Below are 23683 nucleotides of genomic sequence, written 5' to 3' on the forward strand. Positions count from 1 at the left end.
ATTTGATCTTCAATTGTGGATACTCTATTTTACAGCCCATACATTTTGTTTACGATCATGTTTTTAACATCCAAGAACACTGATTCTTATTTTTGTCAGCCTTTTTAAAAAACAATTAAATACAGGTGACTCTCCAACATTGCTTCAATCCTGGTCTAAGGCAGTCATGGTAATTCATCTTTTGAGCAACCTTTTGATAAGAGACAGTCTATAACAACTCTTATATAAAAACTCCTGAAATTCTTCATTCAAGGAATATGTTTATGTCTTTTAAATACTTAAAGCTGAGAAGAAAAGTCTGTATACACTACAAATCAAAAGAAGGTTCAAAATACAAATTTCTAACAAAGAAAAAAACACAATTTTAGCAAAAGATTAAAAACAATGACAGCAAGGTGGCATTAAAAAAAAAAAAAGTACAAGCAGACCAATTAACTGGACCTTGTAGCATTCAAAATGTTTTAGAAGCTTGAATAAATGGAATAAAGTTTAAATAGTTATGAACATATATGTGTTGAATATACAGTGCTGAATATAGCACTGAACATATAAAGCAAAAACATTAGACATATAAGGAAAATACATTATAGCAGTATAAGAATTTATTTTACATTTCTCACTCTTTGAGAAATAAGATGTTGAGAATCTCACCAGTGTTTAATGATATTAATTCTTATGTGACAAACTGTACCAAATGACATACTTTCTAAAGAAATATTTACAGTATTTGCTCACTTAGCAGGCTAAAAAGATATCCTTAATAACCTCCCCAATGCAGACTACATATACTGACTATATGTAATATTAGAAAATGTTATTAACTATATATATATATATATTAACTATATATATATATATTAACTATATATATATATAGTTATATTAACTATATATATTAACTATATATATATATATAGTTATATTAACTATATATATTAACTATATATATATATATATATATCTCATTGGAGATTCCAGGTCTCCAATGACCTGGAAATTGAAATGCACTATTCAGAATAATCCTTGGATCAAAAAAGTAATCACATTTGCAGCTATCAAATATTAAGAAAACAATGAAAGCACAACATTCTTAACCTATGGGATGGAAGTAAAGAAATAATCAGGGAATTTGTACAATTAAATTTTTTTCTTTTTTTTAGAAGTGGAATGAAGACAAACAAATGTTCAATTATTCAACTGAAGAGGTAGTAATAAATAAGGGAATTAGAAAGCAATCAAAGTCACAATGCTAAAATAAATGAAAAGGTAAATGATTAGATTTTTATTCCCTGGTGCTGAGAGGACAGAAGTGGAATGGGACAAATCCTAAATAGTCTAACAAGGAAAGAGAAAAAACAAAGGAAATGGAATAATAGACAATGTTTTTAAAACACTGAGATTATTAAGTGCAACTATATGCTAAAAGAATTTTAAATATAAGATGGACTGTATGATGAATTCCAGAAAAAAGAAAACTACCAATGTCTACCCAAGAAATAGAACCCTGAAAAGATGAAGGACACATGAGGGAATAGAGATACAGTGAAACAATTACCTTCAAGAAAAAAGTCAGGTGTTTCTGGATATAAATAAAAGAGCACCAACTTAAAAAATCATTTTCAGTATACATAAACCTTTCTAAATCAAATAAAACATGAGTTTCTAGTTTATTCTGTAACACTATCAAAACCTGTTAATTAAAACCAGACCTACCTCTCATAATAAATACAGGGTTAGTCAACAGAAAACAGCAGTATTTCTAATGAATGGCTCAGTATAAGATTCTACTAAGTGGCCTGTCATCAACAGATCAAAGGAGAAAATATTTTACAATGAAAAAGCATTAAAAAAAAATGAACATCTGATCCTGATAAATGGGTTTCATAAATGTTAACATAATATTTTATTTCTAATCTATAAATTATACATAAGTAAAGTCAGAAATAAGGGTGCCAATTAACATATTCAATCAACTAGAAAAAATTAATATGGCCAGTTGGTTTTTTTTTTAATGACTGCTTTCCTATAAAAGCAGGTGGCTTCCCAGTTAGTGCTAGTGGTAAAGAATCTGCCTGCCAATGCAAGAGATGCAGGTTTGATTCCTGGGTTGGGAAGATCTCCTGGAGCAGGAAATGGCAACTTCCTTCAGTATCCCTGCCTGGAAAATTTCATGGATGGAGGAGCCTTGCAGGCTGACAGTCCATGGGGCTGCAAAGAGTCAGACATGACTGAGCACAGCACATACAAGCACACTAGCTTAAAACACATTGTTCATAACAGTGGAAGAGCCCATTTCTAGAAGCAATAACAAATTTTGGAAACTCAAAAAACCAACATGTCAGAACCATAGTAAACGTTCAGAAATTTGAGGAACATGTGAAAAGCAAACAAACAAAAACCCTAGTTTAAACAACTGATATGTTTCTAGTTAAAATCCTAAAAGGATGCCTGATGAAAGAGAGTCAAGTGATTCTGAAAGTAACAAGAAAAAATCAGCAGAAATAGACAAGAAAGCTTTGGGAAAAGAACAATTAAATGATCTTCTGTCTCAAAACAAATACTGTTTCCTGCTATATGTGCTACACACAGTTTATGAAGAAAAAATACAAAGGTACTTCTATCAGAAAAGAAAGATCAGGGGTGGAACATAGCTGAAAGCTCAGAAACAGACCCAAATAAGATAGATGATATTTTAAAACTAGGGATAGGATGAAACTGTTTAACAAATGCTGTTGGCATAATTAGTACAGCCATTCAGATAAAGTATAAAGTCAGACCCTTTACCTCACAAGATTTAACAATTTAACAAAAACAGTTTAGAATTAAGTGTAAAAGCAGAAAGCCAGAGAGTAAAATAAAACTGTGTAAAAAGTAAAATAACCTTGGACTAGGGTAAACTTATCTAAGAAGAAACCAAAAGGAAAAGATGAATAGACTTGACTACATATAATAAATTTTTCTTTATCAAAATACATCACACAGTATTTTTAAGGTTACAGTTTACAAAGGGCAACCCTCTTTATATAAAAAGTTCTTCCAAGCTACCAGGAGAAATGCCTAATAACTAAACATATGAATAGTTAATAAAAGACACCTGGCTAGCATGAATTTGAATTTCACTAGTAATCAAAGAAATACAAATGAAAATGACTTCTCACCTGTCAAACTGGCAATGATTCAAAAATTTTAAATACCCAGCATAGCTAAATGAAAAAGGAAAGTAATAGGAATGTAAAACTTGCAAGCCTTTCCTGAGGGCAATGTGGACATAGCAAAAGTTTAGAGGTGTACAATTCACACCAGCAACTCGAAAGAAATTATGTACATTTGTATGCTTCTACTTAGGTACATTTCCCTCACACTGTTATTTGTAACAGAAAAGTTAGAAATATTTTGTGTCTAGCAATGAGGAATTGTTAAGTTATGGTTATTCTATAAAGTAGTAATTTATAATCACTAAAAAGAGAGCAGACTTGAATTACTGACAAAGATGAATTTTCACAAAATATTCAATGAAAACTAGTTACAAAGCTATGGGAAGTATAATCCCATTGTTTTAAAAGATATCCATCAAAGGTAAAATATTAATAGTGGTCATCTCTGTATGTGTTCCTACCTTTTTGAATATGTAAATATATAAGAAGGAAAAAAAATAAGGGTTCCAGGTTTAAAGCACGGTCTGTAAAACACGACACAACGGCTGTAACTGGTATACTCCTCACACCAGATGAGCTCATTTCTGAGTCTACTCTGTGTATGAGCCAAGAAGAAAACAAGGATAAAAATAGCCTGGATTTTTAGGGCAGTTTATTTACAGACTATCAAATACAGTCTTTTTTCTTTTGTTAAACAAATGGCTTATAATGAACACATTTGATTTAGGAGTTACGAGACTTTACTAAAAATTCTTGCAAAAAAAACCACACCTTGACAACAAATTAACTGTGAAAAAAATATAAAGTGATTCACTACAGAGCCTCATTTTCAATGTGGCATTTTCAATTAGAAAATTCTTTTTTAATGGGACATTTGATATGGTGAAAGGAATAAGACCCACAAAATGTTCTTCTACATAATTCAAAGAGCAAGTTCTTTCCAATATGATCAAAATTTTGTTTTCCCCACCTTCAACTGGATCCCCGACAGCTTTTCTCTTAATAGCTCTTATTTTTAATTACACTAAAAACAGTTTAAGAATTACAAACATGAAAGAATTTATAAGCAATGTTTGCAGGCCTGCTGATACCGATCTTCCTCCTACAAACAGAAAATAAGTTTAAAGATTCAGTCTTACTAATTGTTAGGTAACTATTGTCTTAAAAAAGAAAAGGAGGAACTTCCCTTCTAAAGACTATCCATATATGAAAAAAAAACTGTCTCTATAGGCTCCTAAGTTTTCGAAAATTTTATTTGCCTATTTTTTCTGAGGCCTTTAAGTTGACTTTTAAAAGTCATCTGTTAAAACTAGTTGTTTGGTATTTTAAATGTAATTATTTTAACAAAAGTATTTTAACAGTTAATTTTCTCATTTAGAAGCATTTACTACAGAATTTAGATATAGCTAAGAACAACCCTGGTAATCCATCTAAATCTCATTTTTCTTAGCTGTAAAGAGATGGACCAGATTTTAGCTTTGGGGACATCCTATTCAGACTTTAAAATATCAAAATCATTAACCTAGGGAATCACTGAATCTTTATTCAAATCTCATATTTCAGCTTTACCTAAAAAGAAAGGTAGGGGCCAGGTAAGGGAGCCTAGGGAGAAAAATCATCTAAAACTGGATTAAGTTCATACCAAATACAAAAAAACCTTAACTCAGAAATACCAGAAAGATTAGTTTGGAAGCATTTAGGCCATTTATCTTCTGTTTTTCTTAAGAAATCTTGATAATTCTTACCAGTTAAGCTGCAAACTAGTCAGATCCAATTTAAATTTTGCTTTCATCACTGAATTTCCAATTGTTCTGTTTTTCCAGAACTTTGTCTCTATTCAAATTTGACTTCAAATTTTTACACAGACACATTTTTCTTACTTTCAAGTATGTGTAATTTAGATACAGCTGAAGAGCTGCAAATACTACTTCGCTTTTTAAATATTCCTGCTCACTATCAGTCCACTGGAAGTATTACTTAAAGCCTTTCATGTTGACTGATGTACCCCAAGTACTAGAATAGTACCTGGCACTTGGTAGGCACTGAATATTTACATAGAGTTAAGCTCTGAATCATAGCTAAAGCCCTATCCTAATTCACATTCCACAAACTATTAATCAATAAACCCTTAACATGAGTCTTTTAAAATTTCATGGATGACTGGGACTCTCCAAAAAATAATGGATTGAAGACTTGGGAAACATACTGAGTTACATGCAAAAAAAGCTGCTGTATCAAGAAATACATAAGGGAATTTCACATGGGAAAAAATAAATTTTTTCTTCTTTTAATAGGTCAATTTTTTGTATTTTCATCTCATTTGCAATCTGACTTACCTGTTTCTTCCCAAAAATATTTTATGCTCCTTCAATTTCACTCAAGAATACTGATTACTGCAGTTATAGCATACAGAATTATTGATTTCATAGCCCTGCTCTTTTCATTAATCCAAATTTACTGAAGTATTAGATGATACGGAAGAAGGCATTAAGATTTTTACCATATTTCATCAATTTTAAGCAGCCTTCTTCCATATAACAACATCTCAACTTGGGAACTGTCTTAGCCTTGAGTTGTGTTTAACTGGCAACATTTTCCCTAACTAGTGTATCCTACAATCAATGCTGTCTTAGGGTAGTATCAGGAGCTGTAGTTCGAATTTTCGACCTCAAGCAACAATTTCCTTGTCCTCCCAGCCACTCTCCCAATATAAATATATAACTGAAATGTTAGGAAAAACTATCCAAACACAATTCAATTTTATATAAAATATTTAATTTTTAAAACACAGGCTATTCATGTCACATAAATATCTTCAATTTTAGGTTAGCTGCTATGATCAGCAGAATTATCAAGTGTGACTATTAAGAATAACTTAGATACTGTCACGTATAGGAAAGTCTAAAGCTCTAAGACTCACCATATTAAAATTCCAGATACTTGAATACTGTAGCTATTTTGCTAAATTTCAAAATATTTCTTCACTTCCTGCAATGTAGTTTTAGTATAAGTTGTTAGTATTCAATATTCAAATAAAAGCATAATAATTTTCTTTCATTCACTTCTCAACAACAAAAAAATTCCATCAAAAGATAAAATGGTCAACTGACATCAACTCATTTTATAGCAGTAAAATGGTAAATTATCCACTTTAAGATAATCCTATTGTCACCAAACTATAATGCTTTCCATATACTGTTTTGAAATGAACGTTCACAAGTCAGATAGAGGGCACAAGATTAAAAGACTGACTTTGGAACTGGAGCAATATTCATTCAATAACAGTTGTTCCAATTTAAGATTTCAATCAAAAAATAAGTTACCAGGAGAACGATTTAAACAAAATGGTTAATTGGCATTTAGTGCTAATGAAAACACTGGTTATTCACCTTTGGTTCCTTTCTAGGATTACTATAATGGTACTATAATGGTACATGTGTTTGAGTGTGCACAAAGAGACTTGACACCATTACAGTTTAAATAACGGTTAGCCCATCATTCTAAAGTGAACTAAAATAGTTACTCTAGGTGTGGCAGACGTTGTATAAACCTTACAGAAAGTGAGAGAGAGAATAAGAGGGGTTTTTGCACTACTTTTTCTTTTTACTTCAATAAATTCAATCTAGGCAATGTTTCTAGTTAACCAGTAAAGTGAACGAAGTTAACTTTGTGTTAAATGGCAATTATATAATTTAAACAGTGGTGTTTGCCACCCCTCCCCCCATGAACTTTAACTGAATTATGCAAATTGTTATTAAGCCTTGTTTCTTTGCTACTGCCCTCCAATTACCCATGACAAAAGGAAATAGGGACAATGTGGCAGCCTGAAAGAAAACAATACTCTAAAATGCTCATTTAGCTATTACTTTCCACCACTGAAATGACAGAACTTTTTAGAACTTTTTCTCAGAAGTAACAGAAGGTGCTGATGGGAGCTGGACTTTTATTCTCTGCTCTCACTCCCCTGTCAAGAGAAGGTGGTGTTGGAAGGTAACACAGCCCAAAGAAAAGGAGAAAGTGTGACAGGCAGAGGGAATGGACCTAACAGGAACTGAACAGGCAGCCCCTGGACACTTGAGAGCTCTCTCTCTGCCTCTTCAGTACAATACATTGATTCCCTTTAGAAGACAGATGGGTGTAAAGGTTAACTACTTTTTCAGACCTTAAGCTTACCTGTTAAGGCACTTACTTACCCTCCCCACCCCACCCATATTTTTCATATAAAACCCACTATTTCATTTGAATCCATTTTGCTAGGCTATGATAATCTGCAAAATAAAACAAAAATAACGTTGACCATTTTTTTTTATATAAAACTGTTGCATCAAGAGAAAGGTTGTGTTTTATTTTCTGAAATGAGCACAAAGTACACCTTTCACAATAACACTGAAAGCAGGTGCAAAGACTGACAGTGACCTTTGACTAAAGGTAGCTTTGTAAAAAGAAAAATACCAAATAAATCAGTGCCCTTTCTGATTGTTGTAAAACTGGAGGGGGGAGGGACTGGGTGGTTGTTACATAAAAGTTGGTCCAAACTTACAAAAAAGCACAAATGTGCATAGTTCAGAAGATCTGCAAGAGGGCCATAAAAGACTTTTTATGTCCCTAAGATTAGCATCCACTTAAAACTGCAAGAATACAAAATAAAATCGTTAACTAGAATTTGTGAAGATGTACAATCAATAGATCTAGGTTTTAGAACAGCATGAATTTAAGCAAAGGTGGTTTTTTTTTGTCTTTTTTTTTTAACTATTGTATGCAAGACCCTTTTCCACATAAAAATAAAGCTGTTGTTGAATTAATATTATTCAAGTCTCTTGGATTGCTGCCTTAAATTGCAGCTAGAAAAGTCTTTCCAGATAAAAATGATGTGCCTGAGGAAAAACAGATACTCAGTATGGTAACCCTCTGCCTCGACCTCTGCCAGCTGACGTGCTAATGTGTCCCCTGTACCCTTGTGAATAGCCAGGCCCTTGCGCAGGGGAAGTCCAGGTCTGTCCGTGCATGAGGCCGTGGCCGCCTGGGTTTTCCTGTAAGCTACCACCATAGTTATAGTTGTGCATCTTTGCTGGCAAAGGGTGAGTACTCTCTGGCCCTGTGGAAGGGTCACTGCTGTTTGCCAGCACTGCAATGGGGCCATGGCTATATTCAAATCTATGGTCCTTGTCTCCACTAAACAGCATGGGACCTGTATTGAGGTAAATGTCTCCATATCCAGCTACCGAACTGGGAAATGACTCGGAAAAGGCAGAAGGCTGAGGTGGACCACTAGAATGAGATGAAGTAGTACTGTAGTTATCCAAGGACTGAATATCTGAGTTTCCCATGAAGCTACGTCGTTCCAGTGGTGGAGCAGAGGCGCTTCCAAGACCATCATTGCTAACATAAGGAGCAGAAGAGAAAGAAGAGGATCCAAAACTGTCCTTGTAGTCTGAAGAAGGTACATAAGTATCTCCTGCTTGGTAATCAATACCACTTTCTCTTTTGGGGTCATCCTGGGGCTGATGCTGAGCAAGGAGCTGTAACAGGGCTGCTTTTACTCCGGCATGAGGGTCAGTTAACGAAGAACTAGCGGTGGGTACGTGCTGGTTTTCTGTCCGGTAATCTAGATCTTCTTCAGTGACTGGCGGTGGTTCCGGAGGTTCAGGAGGTCGCTGATCAGGAGGCAGAATACGAGGCCGGTCCGGTTCTGGTGTGAGCTCCAATAGCCTCATATCTTGGTGCTGGATCAGGTCATCTTGCCCTAAGTGAAACAAAGCGAAAAAGAGAGTTGAAAGTTACCATGGAAAACAAAATTTTCAAAATACTCAATGTTTCCTAAATGGCATAAGAAGTTCCATCTCTGGCAAAAAAAACAACCAACCAACCAAAAACTCAAACAAAAACCACCCAAAGTCAAATGAAAAATTAAAAGGTATATGTAAGTACTAACATTGCCTGCTACCATTTGAGTTTATGGTGACAGAAAAATTGTATTGTATTTGACTTTTAAAAGTCATCTCAAATGTACCTATCTATGACTTGAACAAAAGCTACTATATATGTAAAGTTTCTGCTTTGGTCAATCATCCAGTTATAACTGGAGTAAAAGATTACTTTTTTAGCATAGATTACAAGAGTGAGTTCTACTACCCACAGACAAAGAATCAATTCCTAGCAGTATACAGACTAAGAAACCAACCTATAACCAGTAACCTGAGTATTTTCAGGACATCAGCTAGCAAAGCTAAACAATACACATCACAGATAATCATCAACAGCAAGAAAAGAGACTGAGAGCAGCAGGTCCATGGTCTGCTGCCCGCACACTCACCCGACGCCGGCGTGCTAGGTTCTGGAGGCGGCCGGAGCTGTAATGGTGCTTCATGTCCCGACCCATTTTCCCTCTCTTCCAGCAGCACGTCTTTCTGCTTTGAATGCTGAGCCTTTATTAACTGAGTCAACAGAACCGCAAATGCGCTCTGCACAGCCGCCTGGGCCGCGTCAGGCTCCACTTTGGGCTGCATGTTCTGAGAAGAAGGCTGAATTCCTCCCAATGGTTTCGAAGACTCCTGTTGTGGTGTTGATGGATCTGTCTGTTTTTCACCTGTTGCCAAAATTCCAGCAGGAAGGTTTATTTTATTTAGCTGCTGCTGAGTCTCAGAGTTTACCTTAATGTTCAACACTTGGACAAAATCAGCCATATTAACACTTGTTTTAGACTGTAGTAGGTTTAGCAGAATTGCCAATTCACTGTGGTTTAACTGCTGTCCAGGGCCTGTTTTTACTAAAGACAAAATTTGTATTGGTTAGAGTTGCCATAATTCATAGCTCCCCCTCCCCACAAAATGCCTCTATTACCATATTAAAATGTACATGTGTGGGACAGTGTTTAAGAAATATTGTGAAAAGGGAATCTTATTCTAGTTCAATTTCATGTACATTTAAGATGTTAAGTGCACATAAGTTAAAACAAAAAAGAAAAAGAACTGCAGCCCATTTTGAATAAATTATCTTTACGGGTAAATACTTCAAATGGAAAATCAAGACCAGCATTAGAAGCCCATACTATAGACATGACCAGGAAATCGCACCTGTGAATGGGCACTGGTGATGATGACAGCTACAATTTCAGGTTACTCTCTGAGCATATCCTTTATTCCTCACAACAACCGTATAAGGCATGCTTAATTACTGGCCCCACTTTTAAAAAAAAAAAAACAAACAAAAAACTGAAGAAGAAACTGGCATCCAGAGAGACTAAATAACTTACTTAAGGTCACAAACTCCTTAAGTGGCAGAAATGAGATTTGAACCCAAATAGTCTGATTCCAGAGTCTGAACTTTTAACCATTTTCTATACTGCTTGTCTAAAATAATGTTTCTTTTTTAAGAACCTAACCTTATCTTTGCAGTAAATTCAAACTGGATTTTATAGACTGACTGATATGTCTTTTATTCAAATTGCTTTTATTTAAAGTTAAGCCCTCTGGGTAAATTAGGAACTTCTACAGAAGCATGAGTGTCATGTACATATATATGTGTGTGCTTAGTCACTCGGTCGTGTCCAAGTTTTTGCAACCCTTTGGACTGTGTTGCCCACTGGTTTCCTCTGTCCATAGGATTTTTCAGGCAAGAACACTGGAGTGAGTTGCCACTTCTGACTCCAGGGGATCTTCCCTACCTAGGGATCAAACCCGTATCTCCTGCATCTCCTGCATTGCAGGCAGATTCTTTACCCACTGAGACATCAGGGAAGGCCATTTACATATAACATGGCATTAACTCATCACCTATAAAACAGGTTGTCTTTCTTTTTCTAATTTTCTATTTAGACTTGTGATGGTTTATATAGGTTCTTATGCAGCAAACTTACCTGAGTCATACGTAACACAAAGACCCTGTACGTAATACTACACACATTAAGTGATAATACAGATACTGATAAGCAATTTCTATAAACCACAGATGACAGACTAATAGAATTCTAAGATGAAAAAGTGATGATTAATTCTATTTTTAATGTATTCTATTTACATATTTTAGATATTCATTATTTCTTAGTATTTTTTTAGATTAATTGAAAACAAATTCTTGAGAGTTCTTATGATCTGCAGGTATTAGTAAGGAATTGTGCTTATTTGCTACCCCGTAAGAGCCAGTTTTCCTCATTTTCCCTTTCATTTCTCTATTAGCAGATGCAGTCTCAATGTGAGCTCAGAGTACACTTTAATTACGGTGTCTCATCTACAGAAGGGACATTTTTAGTTCATGACACTTACTGATGATGTTAAAAAAATGGAGCTAAGAAGATTCATTCCTATTTCAAAAAACTAGAATAACAGTGACAGTTTGAATAGAGAAGAAAGAGAAGAAGAAAAAAATGAAACTCTACCATTAACAGAGCTATAAACATGTAGAGCTAAGAAATAATATAAAATGAGCCCAGATTTCATTTTTAATCAGCTAAAATAGAGTGCAATAACTATCTTCTATTCCACTAGGCTTGCCAGTGGAATAAGGACATCAGTTCCATGAAGAGAAGTAGAAATAAAGACCTGGTATTTTTCTTAAGGAATATGAGAACTGTTACCTGGGACAAGTGACACCATCCAAATTACTTATAATCACCTCAAAGCTTTTTTCACTAGTAGATGGTATATAAAACAAGTGACACAAACACAAACCAAGAAAACTTCTGTTGCTTCTCTTTTGTCTTTCTCCAAGTTTTACTATTTTAAACATGAAGAGAAATGATATTGAACTTGATATAGATAGCCCTCACTTTGTACAACAAAAGTGTTTTCTCCTAAGCTACAAATATCAAGTATTTTCATTTACAAGGGGAATTCACTATTTCAAGAAACTCTAAAGAATACAAGTAATTAATTTTCATTTTTAAAGTAACATTAACACTTTATGTAGTCTGACCAAGGTCAGTCAAGTCTAAGCTTATAGATTATAAGAGAAAGTATTAAAGGTAATCTTCCTCAAGCTTTCTCAGCTAGTTTACTCTATATTATACTTAACCACCAAAAGTTCAATCTGATCCACAGATCTGTTTTAATCAACTAACTCATCGGTCAATATTTACTTACCTCTTAATAAGTTTAGGGCTATTTTTCATGTTTAATAAAACACCACACACACATGTATTTATTTCTTATCATATCTGCCTTCATAAAAAAAATTAAAGTGAAAGTTTTCTGGATTCTTCAGGCAAAATGAGGGAGTGGATTCTATTTTTTTTTTTTTAATTGAAAACACTTCTAATAACACTGAAGAGATTGGTTTCTCATAAAAAAGCTTACTCTTGTAACAGATTGAATCAGAGGAAAAATTTAAGTTTCCTCAAAATACCCTTCTTTATCATACTTCAAATCATTTTGGACATAATGTCAGATTTCAGTCTTTGAGATTCTGTAATAGAGTGGGAAATATTTTAAAAGTGATCTGAGGACATTATAAAAGGTATGAAAGAGCTTTTAGTATGATTTCTGGCTGTTTTCTTATATCTTTCGTCCTCCTCAGGAGCATCCACAGACACTGAATGCAGAGCCTCAAAAAAGAGTGTTAGTAAAAGATCTACTGACTCTTGCACCAAGGGAAAAAGTAGAGAAATCTGACCAATCACTAATCATATGTAATTTGATAGTTTATAAATTAATCTTACCTTGAGAGTGCTTAATATTATGCTGCTATAGCATAATAAGTCTGTACTAGCACAACCAAATAATAAGGAAATGTCAAATTCAGTGCTCATCTTTTATCCACAAGAGCTTTAACACTGCAGCAACATCGTTAATGGCAACCACAAACCAGCCCACGGGGTGTTACTGACCAGGTGCTGCACTCGAGTTGCCCTGAGCCTTCAGCTGTGAGGCCGGCAGCACGCTCTGAGGTGTGCTGGCTCTGCTGTCGTCCATGCCCAGGGACAAGTCCTTTCTGGGGGCTTTAACTGTGGAGACGTCATCAGTCATGCCCATCTGCTTCTGTCGTCTTCGCTTTTTACTCCATAATTCATGACAATCTTGCCATAATGGAAGGCTGGGGGAAAAAAGTATTAAATTGCTTGTCAACAGCATCTCTTAACAACAACAAAATGCTAATACTTAGCGTTTGCTAATATACAGCAAATATATAGCGAAATGCTAATATACAGCACCAAAGCTGCCACCCCGACTCCCCTGCAAGTTTTCTTGAAGATTTCACACACAGGTCTTATAAACTCCTCCAACACAAATCATCCACGTGTCTGTACAGGTTTCACCTATACAGACAAACTGTTTTTCTGTGGCTTCTGTATAATCAATGAATAATAACTTATTAAAACTATGAATGAAGAGTAAATGTTCATAAAAGTAGGTTACTATTATCTTTGGTGCAATCTTTTAAAGCCAATTCTCACACTGTACGTTACACACTGAATAGGACATGAAAAAAAGGTGAAAAATATGCCACTTGCAGAAAATAGACACAGAATTAATAAGTAGCAGAGGCTAGGACATAGCGTTTGTGAAAAACTTTCTAATACGAGCTTTTTACTTTTTGATATCCTCTTATTTGCTTCTATAATCAAATGCTCTAGAATTAAACTGATGCTAAAGAGGAGTTTCAAAAACAGATTGTAATCCAGGCTTATCACTGATACTTATCATTGAGAGTTTTGAATAACTAGCAACTATCAAAGTTATCCACAATTCTGAAACAATTTTTTGTGTAATGTCACAGAATTCACAACACTGAAGAATAACTCTTGCTTAAGAAAGACATAAATATTTGATTTATAAATATTTTCTTCTTACCCTAATAAAAAAATCCAATGGGAAGTTACTATGATATCTATTTTAAAGATAAGAAAATTGAGGCTTGGAAAGGTTAATAAACTTGCCCAGAATATCTATAAATTCCCTTAAGCAGCCCCAACCTAGTCTTCAACCTGGATATGTTTACCTCTAGGGATAGAAGAAGATTTTCTGATGGAGTATACCTGAAATTGTTCTAAAAGTTCCATATCCATGTGTCCGCTCTCCTAAAACTGATCTTTGAGAAGGGCCTGCATGTTCAGAAAGTTCTTTCACACATCCTCTTTCACAGTTTTATCTCATGTTATAAAATAAAGGCATATGCAACAATATTGTCGAATCTTAGCAATATAATATTAAATTTTTTTAAAAAGTCATTCCCAAAAGATTACAAACAGCATGACACTTTCATAAAATTAAAAGCAACTAAAATTGTAAAATATAACGTTTTATGAGTACATTTAGATGGCAACAAAAAGTATATACAAAAGAAAACAGGAATGATGGTTACCTCCAGTGGAGGAAGGCAAGGGGGATAGGTCATGGGCGGAGAGGATACGATATGAGTAACGTAAGTTATTGTCAAGGTTTGAGCTTTTATTCAGTAAGTTCATGGCTGCTTATTAACATCATTGAAAATAACTAAGTGACTAAAAGAATAAGAGAGAGCCATGCATGGACCAATGATGAGTGACACAAGAATTATGATTAAACCAAGTCTATGCACCTGAGGTCCAGAAACAAAACAAAGGCATACCTCTCAGCCATCTTACTATGATGCATTGCCTCAGCGTGTAAAAACCTCCTGGAGCAACAAACAAAGGGACAATTTGAAATATTGATAGTGGGAAGCTTTAAGGCATCATAAACCTGCCAAAGACTTTCCTTTCTGTATCTGTGTGTGTGTGTGTGTGCTATAAGGTATGTAACCTCAGCCACTGTTGGGGCTATTCTGAACTCAGACATACTGCAGTACTGTAGTAAGCAGGCTAGGGTGATTTTATTTTTTCCATGCTGATGTTCACAGAATGCATTGCTCTTGTGGGAGAGTCCCATGAGAATAAAGCAAAGAAACCCACTAAAAAGGGATTTTGTTCCCTTCCACAATTTAAAGGTAAGAGACTTGTTATGGATGATCTCAACACTAGGAAAGATAAACATTACCCAACAAACAGTAACAGGTTAGTGATGCTATTAGATGTACTGGGAATGTTTCCAGGACAACCAAATTTTTAATGTGCTCTTTTCTAAACATTCAAATACAGGCTCAGGCACTTACTGTGTCTCATAGGCAAGTAACTTGACCTCTGTGCCTCACTTTCCTTATCTTTAAAAACGGAGTTAACAAGACAATCTACCTTGTGGAGTAGAAGTAAATGCATGTTAACATATGTAAGCACCTGGACAGTGCCTTTCACACAGCAAGCATTATATTCATATTTCATCATTCAGAAAGGTAGTTTGAAAGTATTTTTGTATTTAATCATATCACAACATATTTATTCCATTTACAGTTGATCATATTTATCTTTATTTATCATATTGTTTAAAGCCTTTTACTGGCTTTTAAGGAAAAATAACATTATAGACTAGCTGCTAGCCTAATCCACGTTTTAGCAAAGTGCACTATTCCATTAACTACATTAAAAAGTTTGACAGGATATCTAGTAAAATTAATGAAATTTATTTTTAATATCATACTCATTTGATTATTCCTACAAAACTGTTAACAAGAGTTTAATACATATGCCATTTCCCAAAGGAATACCAATGCCTTTCTTTATAGTTCTCACCTTCACATTTTACAATTTTAACTACCATTACATAAGAAAATAATAAAGAGATATGTTATACTATGTATATAGCCTTTTATTTAAATATCACATCAATATCATCAAAATTTCAACCCGACTGCTTTAGTGATGTAACTAACAAAGATAAATCCCATAATTTATTACTGGTTGAATAGAATTTTCACCAAAATGTGTACTAACATGTTTATTTTTAATGGAAAAAATATAGGCCAATGTGTTCTGAAAAAAATTAAATCAATTTAGGTTATGTGTTTGACAGTATGAACAGAGTTTCCTACAAGGTTATGTGGCAAATATTTTCCATAAATCAAATGGGATGCATCTACAGTTTCAAGATTCTGACAAAAACATGTATTTTTAATATGTAATAAGAAATGCAATTTAACAAATGCATTAATTGGTTAAGTAGCACTGAAATTACATGTTGACTTCCCAAGTGCAAATAAAAGAAAAAGTAACAAGTATAAGAAGTCATATAATAAATATTGGTAAAGTTCTTTGGTTTATTCTCTCAAAATTTGAAAAAAGTAAATGATTAATGACTGGTTAAGCAATCTTTTGCAAGTCATATGGTTTCTAATTCTTTGCTGTCAAGAAAATTAGAGAAAGAACCTTAAGTTGACATCTGAAAGGTCATTAAAATAATTTTTGATGACAGAGCACTGTGATCTTCGGGACATAATATCTAAGAAGTTCAAAAAACTCAGTGATTTAACTATGACAAAACTCCATCCAGTCTCAAATGCTTATTTTAAAAGGGTACTTAGAAAATTTTTAAAATTACCATTAATGTGGAACTACATCTCATTCTAGAATATGTAACATTAATTAACAGATATGCAAATCACTTGAAAAAAAATCTCAATTCTATTTCATTAAGGTTGTATCTCTGATAAAATCTATTATTTTTTTTTTAACTAAAATATGCACTACTGATTAATTAAGAAGAAAAAGCTTTGTAGTCAGAGGAAATTTTTAAATTAAATTCCCACTCATATATATATACTTATTTTAAGAAGTACAACAGGGTAATCAATAAAATATTTTCAAGCATAAATATATGCTACATTAAAAACCTGTGAAAGCAATGTAAGTTCATACACACACACACAAAAACCCAATGATGTCCAATTGTTGAAAAGTCTGTTCATACATTTCTAAGTGAATACTGATTAATATCAAATGCTAAGGTATTTTGATTCCACTAGATACATTTACAAGATAACTGCTGTATTTAAAAGTGTCTACAATTACATACTCAAAGTTGTCTCTTTTGCAACTATTTAAACCCTTGATTTTAAAAGTTTAGATGGCAGTTTAAAATGTGCTCAATCCAGTTTTACCAGCATTTTTTTTGTGTGTGGACCACTTCAACCAAGATAACAATTCAGTACTACCAATAATGGGAGAAAAATTACATTACATTCCTCTTGATGTGATAATAGCAAGAAATACATATCATCACCCTAAGTAGTATTCTTGCTTAAAAAAAAACAAAAATACACTCCAATTACTGGTTACACTAGTTCTGATCATGAGGAAGTAATTAAAGCCAGACTGTAGAATGCTTTACAAAATAGCTAGCTCATCAAAAATGTCAATGTCATAAAAGTCTTCCCTGGAGACTGAAGAGACATGACAACTAAATGAAATGTGTGAGCTTGGAATAAATTCTTCACCCAAAAAACCAAACCAAAATAAAACAAACAAAAAACAGAGTATAAAGGCAATTATTGGGCCAACTAGATAAATCTGAAGGGGAAAAAGATACAGAGTGCTAAATATGTCCAAATATCAGTTAAGTGTTGAATCTAGATGAAGGATATATGAATGCTCATTGTATTATTCTATTTTCTGTATAGAGTTGAAAATTTTCAAAATCAAAAGTTAAAAGGGTTGTACTAAAGCTAAAATTTCAAGACTGCTGACATATACTATAAGCAAAAAAAAAAAAAAAAATCCATGAAACAATTCAACAGTGAGTGATTCAGGTTCCTCAGCATGTCAGATGATAGATCCTTTCTGCCTTTCAAAACATCTCACAAAGGCTATTCATATACAGTTCAATAAAAAGTAAAGCCAAGTATGATGGATCTCACAGAACTGTAGTAAGACCAGTTTCATTAATTAAGCAGAAGAGTCAGGATTTGAACACCAAAACCCATGTTTGTTCATTCACAATATGCTAACTGTTATTACACAGACACACTTTGTTGTTATAGGAACAGGTTTGCTTTCATGACACTCATCATTTTCAAAATTACTAACAAAATCTCTACAAACTTTCCAGGTTCTATCAAGGAGAATGAAATGGACTGCTTTATCCCCTTCCCCAAATCAATCCTAGAGAAATTACAGGAACCACAAAGGAGCCAAAGAGTCAAGAACTCAGCCATTCTGACTCCCAAACTCTACGCATTTCCTGCCTCCCAACCCCCACAACAGACAGTAAACTCATTCTGTACAGGTTTTTGATACTAATATTCTTTCATGCAGTGATAAGGATTATCTATTGTATAGTCTGCTAAGGAGTATTTCAGAACCTCTTTTTGTTATAGAACTAACTCGAGTTTGATAGCTGGCTTCACCCTTTACTAGATTTGTATTCTTGGGCAAGTTTCTTAACCTCTCTGAACCTGTTTGCATCTCTGTAAAATGGTGATAACAATACCCACTTCCTAAGATTATAAAGATTAATGTACTATACACTGAGAAATGCTTAGCACAGCACTCAAGATTTTAGCTACAGCAAGTAATATTGATAGAAGCAGTACCACAATAGCAGCAGCAGTGACTTGTTTCTAAGAGTTGAACTATATTAATAAAATTAGCTACAGGAAAGCTGCTTTTACTGGTCTGATGTTTAGCTGAACATTTGATGTGCAAATTATATGTACTACTGCTATTCTATTTATTTTTCTTTTGACTTAACTAACCACAGAATAGCTTGATATTAACATACAGATATTATTAAAATTGTCCAAATTTTGCATACGATAAAAAGTTACTTACTCTGGCGGAGGCATTTTTGAGGGTTCCACATCCCGCAGGAACTCACACTGAAGAGCCTGCTCTGCAGTGCAGCGCTTACTAGGATCCAAGGCGAGCATGTAATCAAATAAGTCTAGTGCGGCTGCAGGAATACTGGCGTGAGAGGATTACAAAAGTCATGCGAGTTCTTTGACTCAAGTTTAATGTTTCTGTAGGAGCTTAAACATTAGCATTTTGTAACACGTTTACAACAGTTTATTCCAATAAGTTACAAATCTGCCTTTGAAGAAATGCTTATTTTTTACATAATTTTGTAAATTATTCTAAATAATTTGAAAACTGGCAAACAATAGTGTATTTACTACTCTGTGGGCAATTTGCTGTTTTAACATTAACTAAAAACTGAACAGAACAGTTTCCTACAACAAAGTAAAAAAAACTGAATTCAAGTATCTTGAAAACTGTTTCATTAAAATTTTAAGTGATATTGTTAAACTTCTCTCAGGTAAACACTAAATCAAACACACAACCCCAAATAACTGATTTCATAATGATGGTGAAATGCTTACTTGCATGTAGCAAAGGGACATTCAAAATTAAATGCTATAATAGAATTGTGATAGGTCTACCTTAGGTCAACAGAAGCTAGAGTGACATTTAGAATTCTAAAGAAGTAACTTTGTAAAAAATCAATGCAATATGGATGTTTAAGCATCCCCTTCTTACAAAACAAATTCTTCTCTTAACTTTCGACGATATTGCTTCTTTGGTTTCATGGTGTTGAAATACGGTAGTTTGATTACATCAGGCCACACAGCAGGACATGGACTCCCACATATACGGCTAAACAACACACAAAAAGAAGTACATCAATATAAACTACATGGAAAAAATAATACATACAACTGCTATACAAAACAACTCCTTTTTAAATATACAAAAGCTGAAGTTCTGATATAATGTATAAAAGTTTCATTAAATATTTTAGTCATCCCGAATAAACTGTTTTAAGAATTTCTTTTCAGTGAATGCTTCTAGCACTCTATAAACATCCCAATTTCTAGCAAGAAAACCTTCATATTTGCAAAATCAAATCTTAAAGACACAGGTAATATTCAAAAGGTTGAGCATATTTGGAACCAAAATTTTAAATTTTTATACCAATTGAGGAACTAGAGTTTAGTATATGTATTCTCTGGTTTTGCAGGTACCTATCATTACCACTTCTCATGAATATAATGAAGTCTGCAATAACAGCAGAAAAGATTTCCTACACTGAAGACACTAACTAAACCGTATAGACTGCTGCTGAATTTGATCAACTAGAGAACCCCAAAAGTCACATTCCTGAAACACAGTTCTTCAATTTCAGTAGTGCCTCTAATTTCAAGGTATTTAGAACTTTTAACTGCTTTGATCTCTGTATCTTGAAATCCCTCACTATTCTTATAGTAAGTCCTTCATAAACTAAAGAAATGCTATAACAGATAACTCTAGCTGATAAACATTTTAAAATGCTTTGGTAGTATGTAGATGAAAAACTGGTTAAATATGCTTAACTCAAGTATATTGAATCTCAAGAATAAATGTGTATCTTATGTAAAATTACCAGCTGACCTTCATATATAAAAAGAAAAGGTCCATGCATCACTGACTCAAAAGTAAAAATATTCTACACATACATAAATACATGTACTAAGGTACAGAAGCAAGTGACAACTAAAGTTGCCATTCTTCAGCAGACCTTAAGATCACTAATACATTAGAAACATTTATACCAGATGATGGGAGCATTTTTAAAGCTGTGTCACTGAAACTGTATTTTGTTTCAATACAGTTTAGGATTTTTGTAAATCCAAGCTTTTAAGATCTTACTCTTCAATATGCCTATCTCTTCTTCCTTTCAATCTCATTCTCACAACTTCCTCAAAAGGAGAGAAGGCCAAACTCAGGAGCATGGCTCTCTATGATCGGGTCCCAAATTGTCTTCCTCATTCTCATCTTCCAATTCATCTCTCCATAGGCCAACCACTCCTCCATGTCTTTGTTCATACTCCTTTTTCCTAGAGTCTACCTAGCTGAATCCTTTTCATTCCTGAAGATGCACATCAAAAATAATCTACTTACAATGTTTTCTGTATCCTCACTGTCCAGAATAGTCACTTTCTACATGCTCCTGATTTCTTTTGACACTATTTCATCCTGCTTTACATTTTAGTTGTTTACATGACTTTATCTTACTAAATTATGGTAACAGAATCACTCTTGCACTTTCATATACTACATAAATATAAATAATCAATCCCTCGCAGATTGATGTGCACCATAATAGAAGTATAAAATACACTGGAATAAAGAAAATTAAGGATACTTTAAACTACAGAAATAGAAGAAAATGTACTTGAGTTAGAGAAGAGATACAGAATTTTGCCTACAACTCAAAGGATAAGTAAACAATAAACAGGTGGGAAAGGGAATAAGAGAAATACGTTACTGGCAAAGATTAGTGCACAGGCAAAGTCATGAAAATAGCAAAGTATAAACATTCAGGAGGCAAATCAAGGAAAGTGGTATAGGTGGAATTTGGGGCTACAGAGGTTTATTTGGAAACACAGACAGGGGTCACACAACAGTCTTATGAGGCAGATTGCCTAACTACAATGAAGACAGACTCTGAAAACAAACTTTAGACCTAAACGCTATCTGTGTGATATTGGTGAAACTGTGCTGCTTAGAATCTGTTGCTCTTTTGTAAAATGGAGATTCATTTTATTTCAGAGCTGTGAAAGTAAATGATCCAGCATCTGGCTCATTAACAGCCTTATAATAGAAATCAGCTTCATTAAAGACTTTTATGTATTCTGGGAAGAGAGTTGACTGGGAAAGTTATCTAACTGGGAGCAGCATACAGGATGGAACACACGTTTCTAAGATAGGGAAAACTTTTAGAAATTACGGAAGCAGACATGACAGCAATTGATAACTGCATTTTAGCAAAATCAGTGCCTGATAATCAATTAGCTATCCCTAAATCATTTCTGAAGACATTCTGAAATGCAGCATATGCTAAATCCCTAAATATCTGAGCTCTTTTATGGGAATCTATTTTGATCTGATTTATCTATTCTGATGTCAATATCATATGAAATTCGCTTTACATTTTTCTTAAGACAAGACAAACGCCACTATGTACTCATTTCTCTAATTATCCTTTTCAGGATTTCCTTACAGATGAATTGTAGAATCAGTACTGTCACATTCCAAAAGTAAGAGAATCCTTGTTGGGATTCAACACAGCTGCTCTGGATTAAAGAACTGTGATCTTTACAAAGCTTAATGTTTCAATTTTTATATTTCCTTTGGTTTTTATACAAGCATCTCTCATTTTACTACACTTCTCATTTTTTAATTTAAACAGATTTCAAGTTTGTGGTAAGCTTGCGTTAGCAAGTCTACTGACACCATCTTTTCAACAGCATTTACTCACTTCATGTCTCTGTGTCACATTCTGGTAATTCTCACAGTTATCTCAAATCCTCCTTTACAAGAAGTTTACAACTTGCTCAAGGCTCAAACGACGGTAGGTACTTTTAGCAATATAGTATTTTTAAATTAGGACATATACACATAATACCATTGCATATCTAACAGACTACAGTATAGTGCAAATATAACTTCATATGCATTGGGAAACCAAATAATTTTGTGAGTCACTTTATTTTGATACTCACTTTATCATGGTAGTCTATAACCAAACCTGCAATAGCTCCAAAGTTTACTTGTATAAAGTTCTTCAATTAGATTTGTGTTTCTTTTTATGGGGTTTAGTGTCATTTTTTTAATGTGTTCCTATCCCTATTGTATTTCCTAAGCAATAATTAGAAGGGTTTTGTTAATGGAAATAGTCAAAATGTGGCAAAAAAATTTTTAGAATGCCATCTGAGATCCTATGGTTCCTAATAGTTTTTTTAAATAGTTGTTTGTTTGAGGCTTTCCAGGTCTATTATCATAATCTATAATCAGAATACATCTGTTATATTTTCAAACATATATTCTTTATCATTATGGTACTCTACATTATGTGGTAATTTCCAAACAATGTTAAAATGCTAACGACGCTACACAATATTTGGTAATTTTTTGGTTTCTGATTTTAATGGGTTTTTTGGTTTCTGATTTAACTTTCATTGTTTACCAGTGGGAAGAATGATAACTTCTGGTTTGAGAAACACAACACATGGTGAAGATAGTAACAGACAGATACAAATTCACACATACCTCCTGCTAAGAAAGCATTAATTTATTTCTTTTTACTTTGGGTTTAATTGTTGTGACTTTCAAATTTCAAAAGAATGCTTCTTTAGTTCTATCAGTTTGATTTTTAGAAACTTTATTGTAGCCATCATCTGCATTTTTTTACTTGGGTTACTAATATCATGAATTATATTAAGAGATTTTCTAATACTTAGTCATCCATACATTCAAAAGAGGAATATTTCTTGGGCCTAATCAAAGTACAAGTTTTTAGCATAATGCTGTATTCTACTTTTTAATTGGTCTACATCAACAGTTTGCAAAAATGGGGTCCCCTAGACCCTTCAGGGGTCTGGTAGATCAAAGATACTTTTAAAACATCATTTACACTTTTCAATGTATTGGCTTTGCACTGACAGTATTAAGCCAACGGTAGAAAACACTGGCACCTTAGCATGACTTCAGGCAGAGATGCCAGACTATTAGCAGTACATACTCTTCAACACCACTTGATGGGGTAGGGAGGGTTTTCACTCAAGAATGCACTTTTCGTTGAAGCAGTAAAAGTTATTGTTATTAAATCCTAACACTTGAGTGTGTATCTTTTTAATATTCTTAGTAATGAAAGAGAATACATAAAGCACTTCTGCTGCACAAAAAAAAGTGACAGTTATCTTCAGAAGCA

The 23683-nt window shown here is 33.8% G+C and overlaps 1 protein-coding gene across 3 annotated transcripts in view; it reads right to left on the reverse strand.

Moving 5' to 3' along the window:
* Positions 1-3790: 3790 nt before the first annotated feature.
* CDK13 (cyclin dependent kinase 13) overlaps positions 3791-23683 on the reverse strand; it is a 125211-nt gene continuing 105318 nt past the window's right edge. Inside the window, exons 10-15 of one of the 3 annotated variants that reach the window (XR_009696729.1) lie at positions 19471-19587; positions 18766-18897; positions 12976-13181; positions 9469-9921; positions 6076-8898; positions 3791-4257 (exon numbers count right to left, since the gene is read on the reverse strand). Coding sequence is in view for 2 of the 3 variants with exons in the window: in XM_061165657.1 (XP_061021640.1) it covers positions 8048-8898; positions 9469-9921; positions 12976-13181; positions 18766-18897; positions 19471-19587 (1759 nt within the window). In the remaining variant the exon portion in view is untranslated. Of the gene's footprint in view, positions 8899-9468; positions 9922-12975; positions 13182-18765; positions 18898-19470; positions 19588-23683 lie in introns of all 3 variants that reach the window. The other 2 variants (XM_061165658.1, XM_061165657.1) reach the window with 2 other exon arrangements.

The sequence above is a fragment of the Dama dama genome, chromosome 18 (genome assembly GCF_033118175.1).
Source record: "Dama dama isolate Ldn47 chromosome 18, ASM3311817v1, whole genome shotgun sequence".
Taxonomy (NCBI): Eukaryota; Metazoa; Chordata; class Mammalia; order Artiodactyla; family Cervidae; genus Dama; species Dama dama.